This window comes from Brienomyrus brachyistius, unplaced genomic scaffold, assembly GCF_023856365.1.
Source record: "Brienomyrus brachyistius isolate T26 unplaced genomic scaffold, BBRACH_0.4 scaffold44, whole genome shotgun sequence".
Lineage (NCBI taxonomy): Eukaryota > Metazoa > Chordata > Actinopteri > Osteoglossiformes > Mormyridae > Brienomyrus > Brienomyrus brachyistius.
In genome coordinates, this window is record NW_026042319.1 from 2,598,507 (window position 1) to 2,610,990 (window position 12,484).

Genomic DNA, 12,484 nt, shown 5'->3' on the forward strand with positions numbered 1-12,484 from the left:
TTAGCATTCACGTGTGTAGCATTCGGGATTTTGTTCCTTCACGTCGATTATATTGAAGTTTATGATTTTGATTATTTACTTAGATTGTCATCTGTCATCACAGACTGTGAGACACATACTAGCACTTTATCCAAGATGAATGCCAATAGGAGAGGGAGAGTGTGTTAACCGAGGCTTAGTCCTGTGTGCCTGGAAACTTTTTTCATTTTGTCGTATGTTCATATTTTCAGAAACAGCGTAGACTAAGTGTAGTAACCTACAATTCTACTCATATCCTTCCCTATTGATATCATGTGTATCACTACAGACCGCAGATACAATCTTAAGTACATAAAGGGCTTGACTATAATTAATAATCGGCTCTGGACGAATCATAATCATAATCGTATCCTATGCATTCACATACATGACATACAGCCCGTTGCACATTCAGGCTGAAATGCGGTTAAGGACGCCTCTGTTCTCCCTTTCTGTAAACCCTTACACAAAGCAGGACGGCGAGAGTCAGTGATTGTTTCTCTTTCTGCGTTTAAATGGGGCCGATGTGAGGTCTCCCTCTGCCAGCGGTCTCCTGCGGCGTGACTGCTTGCACGTACTGAGGTTTACGGAACCGAGCTACCACTCCTTCTAGTCCAATTTAAGAATACTCTTGTTTTCCTGCGGGCCGGGTAGGGAAAACGAGGTCTCCGCAATCCCCACGCTGCCCTTGATGAGTTAGTGACGTCCCTTTTACCAAAAAAGAGTGCATTTCAGGTACAACGTATGCAAAAGACAGAAAGTGCATAGAATCAAATTATGTATGGATGAAGTCTAATTACACCTTGTGTTGCATCTCAGACTTTAAACTCGTAAAAGTGAAACAATTTTTAATTATGTAACACATCTGAAAACTACTGGAATAGCGGATACAAAGAAACGAAGTCGGTGAGTGAGCGTGCAAAGAGGCGGAGTGAAAGTGCAGACGTGGAATATAGCCTCGCAGCGACTGGAAAGCCTGAAAACCAGTCGTTATGTGTAAGGGTGGTGTCTCTGGGCGAACCGTAAGGCAAGTTAGACCTTTGGGAAAGATTTCCTCAAAGACCAAAAAAAAGCATAATTTTTTTGTAAATTGTCTGTGAAACTCCTCTGCCGGGAAGATAAGATCATTGTTCGGGTTTATTTTGTATAAACGATTTTTAAAACGTTTCGTAAATATATTGTGTAGTATTGGTTCCTTTTAAACATTGTTTACTAGTTGATGTTAATCTGAACGTTACTTGTGACGTTCATTTTAACGGGGAAGTAAAACGGAGAAGTCCTCATGCCCAGGTTGGATGCGTTGACTTGAATGCAGAAGAACTTCAGTCTCTGGACCACTGGCGAGGTAAGAAAACGCATCTCAAATGAATGCTGAAGAAACGTACGTCATATAAATCAAACTCTATGCATGATACAAAAGTATTATCATTAAGTGATGAAGCAGTCATGTCTTCAGAACGTTATGTGGGAGTTTTTTTTATTGGTTTTGTGGACTTCATCTATCCTCTTAATCAGTTTCTCCCAAATCTGTTTTTTTAATTATCTTTATTGGTATCAAATATATAAATGTGCCAGGACGGATACAAACACAGATCGCAGGTAAAATCAGAAACGTAAACATTTAAAGATTGGTTCGTCTGTATTTTTAATCATTCATGATATACGAAGTAGACCTACCGAATTATCGTTTAGACGCCATAACTGTAAAAATCTAAATAAGTCCTTTATTTTTTCTTTGTGTCTGTTACATCTGTGTTCATGTAGATCTGTGTATGAAACCGAACCGACATCAGCAATACTTCCCGAACCATTTTCATTAGTGAATAAGATTACTCCCACCTGAGTTATTGGACAATCTTGCTGAAGTTGTATTTTAATAGTGTAAAACTTGCTGTAAGCCGTGAAGGTCCCGGTGAGCTACGGAAGAATGGAAAATGTGTCTATGTTGGTAATGTGTGCAGAGATTGGCCTCATAGTACTGCTCTTACCCGTCGATGTGTAAAAGCCGGTAAGTCTTTGGGCAGGTTCTTCACCATGGAGCGCATCAGCCACGGTGCGCTGTCTGTTATTATTTTTCTTTACCTGAAACTATTTGGAGTTGCTTGTTTCGTTTAATTCGTGGAGTTCCCCAAAATACTTAACAGCTTAGAACCTTACGATCATTTTTAAGAAGAGCCTCGACTTTTTCCTCGAGTTGGCGCTTGAACCATAGTCCACACTGCCCGTGTGGGTGGTCTGGTGAAAATATTTACCCTGATCTCAAGGTATGGCTTTTATTTGTGCATTTTTAAACTCTCCAAGGCTTTGAGGTCACCAGTTATGGAAAGCTTTGGTCAGGACCTAACTCCATTGACATTTTAACACTTACCAGTTACCTCCCATGTACCGTCTTCCTCTCGGTTAAGATAAGATAAGATAAGATAAGATAAGATAAGATAAGATAAGATAAGATAAGATAAGAAAAAACTTTATTTATCCTGAGGGAAATTCTTTTGTCCTTTACATGCTCAGTGCAACAATAGGAATAAAGTTAAGGTAAAGAAAATAATAGTGCAAAATAACTATGAGTGATACTGTATTGTAACTATATAAATACTCATACTCTGTAAAAAGTTAAAAAAAGAAAAAACTATAACTAAGCTATAACAAACATAATAAAATAACAGATTATTAGTGCATGTGTAATGAAAAGTGACTAAGTGTTTGTGCCTTGAATAATTGCAATAGCAGCATGTGATGATGGATAAAACAAACATTCGATAACAAACAGAGGAGTAATATTGCACGATTAATGATTAACCTGTTCGAGAAGTACTGCAATTTATTGATTTTTTTTAGAAGTTGTGTTTCAATTCAGGTCACGCTGGACTAAAATTTGTGGTTGTATCTAATGTATTTTAACCAGGATTCCCAGAGGTCTCACATGCATCCTCTTCAGTCCAGAGATTTACCTCCAGCAGAAGCATCTTCCTTTTAATGGCACCTTCCACTCTGCATCAGAGGTGATGCTTTGTGAGTGGTGGCTGCCAGCATTCTGCTTTAGAGCCTTGGACCGTGTTGAGGTCTTAGGGTAGGTATTTAGAAAGAGTAGCTTTGTTTAGTAACTATTTTGGAACAACGTAGTGGATCAGTGGGCAGCAGTACACCATCTTGGTGGGTTTGATTCTTAGTTCTGCTCATGTTCGCCTGGATTGTCGTTCTGATCAGTGTATGTTCCCTGATTGGCTGGTGTCTCCTGCTTGGTTCCCAGGACACACTGCAGGCTCATCATGACCCTGTAGCAGTATTGGGCATTCCAGGTTCAGAGAGTATAAATCCAGACCAAGATTTTGTTTCCACCGACCAGCTGAGTTCTCTGTGACTGTGACTCTTTATGCTCAACTGGTTGGTAGAAACAAAATCTTGGTCTGAATTTGTAGCTTCTGGACTTGATATGTCCAACACTGCCCTGTAGTTGATGGATGGATGGATGGATGGATGGATGGATGGATGGATGGATGGATGGGTGGGTGGATTATTCTCTTTTAAAAGTGTCATTCCACGAAATATGGACTGAATCTTGGTGACCTGTAATTCTAAATTATCTATGAAGTGTTACAGTAGAATTGTCCAGGAACGGACTTCCTGCTTTGGTGTGCTGTCACAGTCCAGCAGGCTCAAAGGCATCTCTTTGGTGCATCAGCCTCTCGCTCTAAAATCTCTGTCTGCGTGTTCTAGCCACCTTATGATGAAGAGTTACGGCTCTGCTAGTCAGTGGCTCGGGCTTGGGTGCGAATTCGCTGTTCCTGGAGGTGACTGCGCTGTTCGGAGTGCAGCCTGCGTTTGTGCTTTGGCCACTTCATGGCCGTCTGCAGGTGTGTGTGTGTGTGTGTGTGTGTGTGTGTGTGTGTGTGTGTGTGTGTGTGTGTGTGTGTGCGTGCGATTCGCCAGCCTGTGTGTCCGCCTTTCATGCTGCTGATGAGATGCATGCACTGCGGAAAAAAGGATCAAAGGGACTGTCAGCGCATTGTAAGGGAAATGCTGCTTGTCTTTCTTCACCCCACAGAGAGTCTGGATGCACACAGAGGTACATATGTGATGTGTGTTTATGTTCCTTTCCTCACGGCACACATTCTGCACTCACAGGTACCGGAGCGTATTACAAACTAATCATACGGGTATGCAGGCCATCAACAACAACAGTGGAGTGGAACTTCCATTAGTGAGTCACGTGGTTGATGGTATCTGAAGAGACTTTAAAGCTGGACGTGCTGCTTAGGGAATCTCATGGTCAGACATTAGCTTGGATCAGTTGTGTCCTCCTTTGAGGCTCAGTGGACGCTGCTGAACTAATGAGCTTTGTGTTGGTTTTTTTTGGCATCAGTTGAAGAAGCATGTTCTGTTTGATTAGCAGTCAAGAGTGCTCCATCGTCCTCTTCCTCAGCCCAATCAGCCAGGTCCTGTTGACCTACCTAAGGACCCCCCGACAAGGTCTGGAGGGCAACCACTTCGATTCCAAAAGGCTACCTTGTTAGATCAAAACAAAATATACTTCTGAATCTTGTTTTTTTTTTTTTTTGCTCTGAGGAACATCTGCTCTAAAACAAATCCTTAAGAAATGAGGGGAAAAGACCGATATGAAAGTTCTCTTGTGCTTCCTGAGTGCCACTTTGTCCAGCTCTGACGCGTCTCCAAGGACCTGTAATCACAGAAGATTGAAAACAGGGCCGCCGAAATTTTTCATGTCTTGCTCCTTATCGAAATGCAATTTGAAAATATCAGGCTGTAACAGTGATACAAGGAAAGGAGATGCACTGCTCATAGAAAGTCTTGCTTAATTCAGTAAAAATACTGCAAATTTATCAGTTTTAGAACAAAAATGACTATTAATTTGTTTGCAAAAATATACATATCATTAGAAGCAACCAGTATTTTAAGTAACACATTGATTGCAAGTAATAATCAGTCGAAACCCACATTATGGTGCAAAAGCAGCTGTTCTGAGTTAAAAAGTTTATTGACTTTTTAATAGTAACCTTTGCAGTAACATAAAACACCAAACATTTGTGTTTAGTGTCCCTGTGGGAGCCAGAGACTACAAATGCAATTAATAGCAAAACGGCAAAACAGAGCTGAATGAGTCTGTCAAAAACCATTATGACATATAATACAAATAAAACGTCTGTGTGCGGAAAATATGTGCAGATATGTTAGACATTGCCTGTCAATGTACTTCTGTTATGCAACCATTATATTTGCAACCATTTATACTGAATTAAGCAAGTGCCCCAGTACTTTCTGGCAGCACTGCATGTTTGTGTGCTATACTGTAAAAATAATCAGTTTGACTTCTTTTGCTTCAGGTTTGCTCAAATGAGCCGATGCCTCCCTCTGTTGCAGGTACACTGAGGCACCATGGGTAATTTTAAGGGCCATGCTTTACCGGGGACCTTCTTCCTGATCGCGGGGCTGTGGTGGGCAGGGAAGTTTTCCCTCTGTTATGCCCTCCGCAGGAGCAGGAGCATGGGGCGCCTGGCCAGCAAGGTCACGCAGCGCCGTCTCGAGGTCTGTGAGGCCTCCGTCATCCTGGCCTTCTCCGTGATCGGTGAGGCTTCTCACGGCGACGAAGAGGCGGCAAATGTCACCCAGCTTAACGACGCCTTTCAGGAAGTATGAACACTGTAAAGGTGATGATACACTGGGCAACTTTTTGTTGCAGTGTTGCCGGGCAACTGCCAGCCAGGTGAGACAAAGGGCAACTCATCTGGATCTGGGTGATCCTGAAAAATTGCCTACGGCCAATCAAAGTTTTTCCAAGTACAAATTTATTTTACAGTATCAATGGGGAAGTGCCAACCAATATTTATCATCAGCATTGCTCAAAAAGCCCAGTGTACCCTAAGAGTTCATTAGGACTGGAGCAGCGAGCTGCATTTTTGGGATACGAAGCAGTGCTAGGAGATGCAGTGTAGGCTTTAATCAAATTCCGATTTGTCCACGGTGACATTCGCCGCTTCCTGTATGTTTCGACAGGCTCACACACACACGTATATGTGTACGTTTGGATTAATGCTACATGAATGGCACATGGTCAGATCACTGTTCTGCTGCTCTCATGTGACCCCGAGTCTGTCCTCTCAGGCATGCTGGCGGAGCAGTTTGTGTCCGACGGGCCCCAGCTGCATCTCTATGACTACACTGAGCACCACTGGGACCGCCTCATGAACTGGCAGCACGCCACCATGTACCTGTTCTTCGGCTTGGCGGCGGCCGGCTCGCTGGCTATTCACTTGACGGATGCTGCCCCCCTTGCATTGGACCGGCTGCTGCTGGGCATTGCATTTTCCACAGAGGGTGAGTGAGTTGCACATCTGCAGTGGCCACAGCACCACGCAGCCCTCTCGCCTCCCCTTCCCTCTCTCAACGCTGCCTTCCCTGCAGGCTTCCTCTTCTTCTACCATCTCCACGGCCGCGCCATGCTGGACGTCCACATCCACCAGTTGCTGCTGTACGCCATTGTGGGCGGGGCCTTCACCACCATCTTGGAGGTGTTCCATCGTGGGAACGTGGTGCTGGAGCTGCTCCGGGCGGCGCTCAGCGTGCTTCAGGGCAGCTGGTTCTGGCAGGTGTGTGGGAAACCAGGCACTGTCATTTTTAACAAAGTGTCTTTGTGGCTGCAATTAAATAACTACGACATGCAGGGTCAAAATATTTCGCCGAGCATTAGTATGGCTAAGACATCAGGGATTCTGAATGCGCCAGATGTTTCCAGCTTCTCAGAAACAGCCGTTATCTAGTGATGGCAGGTCTATGACTGAAAACGCTGTGTTAATGTGAGAGGTCAGAGGAGAACGGCCAGACTTTTAGGGTAAGCTAACAGGAATGCCATGAAAATAACAGCTCAGGACAGCAGTGCTGTGTAAAAAGGCTTAGGCGAATAAAATAATGCTCTATATCCCATTTGCAGAAGTATGCATGCAGGTACACAGAGGGTGTGTAGTTGTCACATATCCCATCATGCTCTGTTTCAGACTCACACAGACTGAGAGTGAGAGCAGGGTTTCTTTTGGGGGGTTAGGGGTCATTCTCAGGAGCAGATTTGGGACAGAGGTATGGAAAAGGGGTCTAACCTGCTATGCCACCCCCAGCCCCTCCTCAATCAGCCCTTCACATGGTTCTGGAGACAAAAGTGGTTAGAAGATACGTGTGTAACACGTATGTAATACATGTGTAATATGTGTGTAGTACGCGCACACGTGGGCGGGCGAGTGCTGCCTCCTGCCAACGCCCCAGTCCTGTGCCTGTCCCACAGATCGGCTTCGTGCTCTACCCACCCAGCGGCAGCGCCGACTGGGACCTGAAGGACCCCAACAACATGATGTTCATCACCATGTGCTACTGCTGGCACTTGGCCTGCGCCCTGCTCATCGCCGCCGTGGTGTACGGCGTCATGTCCTGGTGAGAGGAGGCAGGGCAGTCCCCCCCCCCCCCCCATTACCAGTGTGGTGTAGTACTCGAGTAGCTGTACCTCGCTACACTACCTAAGTATTACCTTGGCTTAACCTAAGCATTAACTTTGTAATAGAACTAGTAACACAGATGACAACTTTCATTTTGCACTGAACTATAATTATAATGAGATTCTCTACTTGTTACTGTAATATATTTCTATGGTGACACTTTACTTGACGGGGCACAAATAGTATAGATATAGTATTATGCTTTATACTATGTGTTAATTAACCACAAACTACATGCTGATCTCGTGTTAATTGATCATTAATGAATCGTGACACATATTTTATCCAAAGCATTTACTATCCATCCATCCATCCATTTTCCAAGCCGCTTATCCTACTGGGTCGCGGGGGGTCCGGAGCCTATGCCAGAAGCAATGGGCACGAGGCAGGGAACAACCCAGGATGGGGGGCCAGCCCATCGCAGCCAAAGCACTTATTATACCTGTTAATTCTGTAAACCTTTGTGAACTACTAAAGTAACTACTGAAGGATCAAGTAATGAATATCCATCCATCCATCCATTTTCCATTAATGGTCGTGGGGGCTCCGGATCCCATCCCAGAGGCTATGGGTGCACAAGACTGGAAACAAAGTAAAGAATAACACCAGTGAAATACTGGTCTCATGTTTGTTCATCTTTAATGAATCAGCACATCTGTTATCTCAAGTAGCTACTATATATATTCATAATTTTAATTGCTACTCATTCCATAGCTGTTGGTCACTTACAGTCACTGGTGGAAAATGCACACGGTGTAATTAATCATAAATGTGTATTAAAAAATACAGAATTTTGAAAAGTAAATGGAGTATATATCACTATACTCTGTGTGATAAAGCACACTATACTGTTCACTATACTCTGTGTGATAAAGCACACTATACTGGTCACTATACTCTGTGTGATAAGGCACACTATACTGTTCACTATACTCTGTGTGATAAAGCACACTATACTGTTCACTATACTCTGTGTGATAAAGCACACTATACTGGACATATCTGTCATTTTAGGTTTATGGTTATTAGCCCATTTATTCTGCCCTTTGTTCTTTGAATGGATCCAGTGCAGTTAATAAGTATTGGAAGAAAATGCAACATTAGGCCTGTTGTGAGATCTTGCAAAAGTATTGTGACAGCATCAAGTTTTTCTTGTAGAAACAGACACAGAAGGCTACTGTACCTGACTGACTACCACCATTTTATTTAAGCCCTTCCATTTAATACCAGCTACATACTTATGATGCTTAAGTTCTGTTAATATCAAATACTTTACAACTTTTACGAAAGTGGTATTTTCAATGGGTGACTTAACTTTTAATTTTCCTAGTGAGATATCACTAATTTTCTGAAGTATGGTTTTTAGGTACTCTGTCCACCACTGCCCTCCACCCACAACACTGCTTCCCAGTCTGGTCCCAGTGTCCCCCAGACGGTCCATGTTTTTGCTCCCTCCCAGGTCTGGTAGGATGGTCTGACTGGGGAGCAAAAACGTGGAGCGTCTGGGGGTCCCCGAGGGCCGGGGTTAGAATCACTGACCCACAGCCCTGTCATGAGAACATCCTGCTTGGCCTGTAGGTGGGCTTCTCGAAAAATGTCAGTAGCAGGTTGTGGTTTGAAGGTGGAGACGCTGTGGTCCTCCACAGACTCTTGCACCCTTGCATGCTAATGGTGGGCTGCTTAGGGGGATATTTCAGTGGTTTGTTTGATTATTTATGGCTCCGAACTGTGAGGAAACCGTTAAGAGACCCGGTCAGCTGTGTGATCCAATGAGGCGTGAGGGAGAGACAGAGCTGGTGGTAAACTTGGTGTTGGGTATTTTTCTTGCACAGGCTGGTGCGTTCAAGGATCAGGATGATGCCCACCATGGAAATGGGCCTGCTGAAGAGCAGAGAGAGGGAGCAGGAGTCTGAGGACGAGATGTAGCGTCTGCGCTAGCACATGCACCCCGACAGACACCCCCGACAGACACCCCCGACAGACACCCCCGACAGACACCCCTGTCACGATCAAGCATTCCGCCTACAAATTGGGAACCAACACAGTCACTCTCCTTATTTCAATACAGTGTGTTATTCGTTGACAGACACGCCCCTCAGCTCAGGTCCTCACGCTGATTACATGAGGAATAGGGCTTCCCCACCCCTAGTCTGTGACCATACCCACTCCGTGTCCAGCATCCAAGGGGGCTGTGGGAGGCTGAGAGTTTATGGAGGCGCTGTTCAATTTCCAGTAATTGAGTATATATTGTTCATTTGGTACGACTCCTCACATTCCTCACATAAATGAATATACTACTTATGAAATCGCCGATGGATCCAGCAGCAGCCCTAACCCCGCCCCCTGCGCCCCGTCATTGCACGACGTAGACTGGTTCACGAACATCGGAAAGTTGGGATCCCATAAGATAGAACAATGCTGGACTTCTAGAATGCTGCCAAGCTAAACATTCTGCTTCCTTTGGTTGTACTCTGGGATGTTACCTAACCATTGCCGAGCTAACAGGAGATCAAACTGAAGCATTCGTATTAGAATGATAAATCAGAATAAGTTAAATGGAGAAAACTTCCCCGATGGCATTGCTCAGATTAGTTTACCGGTGAGTGTTTTCCTTACCTACCTGAAGGACGTACCACACTACATTTCATATAGTTTGAAGCACCTGTTATACTCTTGCTACAGTCTTTCTCTGTTCAGCGGACGAGAAAAAGATAGCTCATGAACTCGAACATTGTCCACCCTGGTATTGCATTTCTTTTGATAAAATATAATTACTATAAAAGCTTTCCTTTTCACAGACTGGAGACATTTGTCAATATGAAGTTATGCGGTCTTGTTAATGAAATTATATTTTAGCGCCATCCTGTGGCAAAAGACTTTAATTACAGCCAAACATTTTTTTTCACGGTTGTATTATTACGTATTTTAAATTAATATCCAGGGAATCTAGTACAGATAATTAAAGCTTTATTTTATCATACGGATTTAAGTGCAATTTGGAAATAACCTTGAATTGCGTGATATCGTATTTTATTACGCGGCGTTTATTTTTTTTGTATTACAAAGAATGTGATTCCTTTTAGTAATGTGTAAATTATCAACCTGCCTTGTAAATCTGCTATGATTTATTAAATATAAGGGTAAAAGGACACTTAAATTAGCAATTTTGACCTCGATATTAATCGGGAAGTATTCAGACGGTGTGTATAAATTATTCCTGGAGTATCATCTGCATTGTTTATGTTGATTTCATTATTAAATGTATGCATTTAATTTCCTCACGACTCTGCTGACATTTGGGTAAATTGCTGTTCAGCGAGTACTCGTCAGTAAACCAGTAATTATTTCTCTTCAGTTTTGAAGCGACTACAGGGATACTTAATAATGCGCTTTTGAGTGTCATTATTTGTAATGGTTGCCTGTTTTTTTTTTTTTAACAATTCCTGTTTTAATTATTCTTTGGTGGCTATTTAAAACGACATTCTATCTGACGACAGACTGTGCTCTCCTGCCAATGTGCTAGCGGAAAAATAAAAAATTATGATAATAATTGGCAATAATAATATGTTCTTATTATTGTTTTCATTATTATTATTGGCTGTGAAGATACCTCACATTTCTAAGGGTTATAATCCCTAAGGGTATATAGGCTCTCCATGTGTAAATTGTATGTCCTTCCCGACGCCCGCATGTGGCCTTCTGCGGTAAATTGTACCTACGATATCTACGTATTACATAGGAGACTACATTAGTCTACATTACGCGGACTAGAGTACATTGAGACGATTTTTTTTAATGCTTTGATATGATTGCACAGATAATCTTTTTGCACTTTTATGCTCATTAAATGTTTATACCTTACGAGTAATGTCCAACTTTTTGATGTGCCATTTTTTTATTCCTTACTTAGCAGGAGAGGCTCCATTAATTGATGGCGCTACACCATCCAAAGGGCGGTGATACTGGTCTAGCCTGCTCTCTCGAATGTCTACCACATGTGCATTACACAAATCCGCAAAGTTTCAGCGCTATTTCTTTCCGTTGTTCTGTCATTCGATGAATTACGGAAATTACGCTATTGTGTGGATAAATGTATGCTTTTAAAATTGGACAAACATGTAAAACTCTCCTCTGAATCGTTTGAATAGGCCTAAATACAAATTGGTGCGTTGAGTCTGCAGTTCACCCTGGTTGTTATATATAGGTCTAATTAAAAGTCGTATGCAATCACACAAAACTGCGCATTCTTTCTCAGTCTATTTCTTTATTTTTGCTGACCAGTGTTCCTCCACAATTGTCATATTTTGCTGCCAAGGAGTGTGACCGCGGAGTGTGCCGAAATTACGATCGTATAGTCGGATATTCGAATTTTTTTACACATTTTATGACATCACCTCTCTCGTGATGTAGGTCTCAGATACCCCCCCCCCCAATATTTAATTTCAATTCATTCATGCCCCCCGCCCCCAATAAATAGAAATTTTATTTAAATTATTACGTTGTGCCCACCCTCCAATACGTGCAGCTGAATTTACAGCTCTGAGGTTTGTGGGATTAAATATTAAACGCAATGACAGAGTTTACTTGATCTCATCTATATTAATTAACTGATCAGTGTGGAAATCCTATTCTGCCCAATTCATCTTCCATTTGGAAACAGTTTGAGTACCAAGATTGAAGATTTTTATTTGTCAGAAGCACAACTGTATAATACAATGGCAATGAAATGTTATTGTGGCAAAACAGCTCCGTCACTGGGCATAATCATATAAATACTATACGGGGAAAAGCTGAGATAAATTATATAATAGAGGTTATTAAAAAAAAGAAAACTATTCGATGAGGCAATAAAATATGTATGAATGTAATATGAAGTGTGAAAAGTTAGATGCAAAATCCTTCCACGGTTTATATGTAAAGTGAAAATGCAGTGTAAGTATAGAATAATTATCAAAATTTAAGTCCAT

General features: G+C 42.5%; 1 protein-coding gene across 1 annotated transcript; it reads left to right on the top strand.

Moving 5' to 3' along the window:
- The first annotated feature begins 702 nt into the window (after nucleotides 1-702).
- On the top strand, nucleotides 703-11,311 carry tmem45a (transmembrane protein 45a). Its single transcript, XM_048999417.1, has 6 exons — nucleotides 703-1,363; nucleotides 5,398-5,602; nucleotides 6,139-6,351; nucleotides 6,439-6,623; nucleotides 7,310-7,455; nucleotides 9,350-11,311. The coding sequence occupies exons 2-6, from the start codon at nucleotides 5,413-5,415 to the stop codon at nucleotides 9,441-9,443; spliced, it is 828 nt and encodes a 275-aa protein (XP_048855374.1). The 5' UTR covers nucleotides 703-1,363; nucleotides 5,398-5,412; the 3' UTR covers nucleotides 9,444-11,311.
- Nucleotides 11,312-12,484: the final 1,173 nt, after the last annotated feature.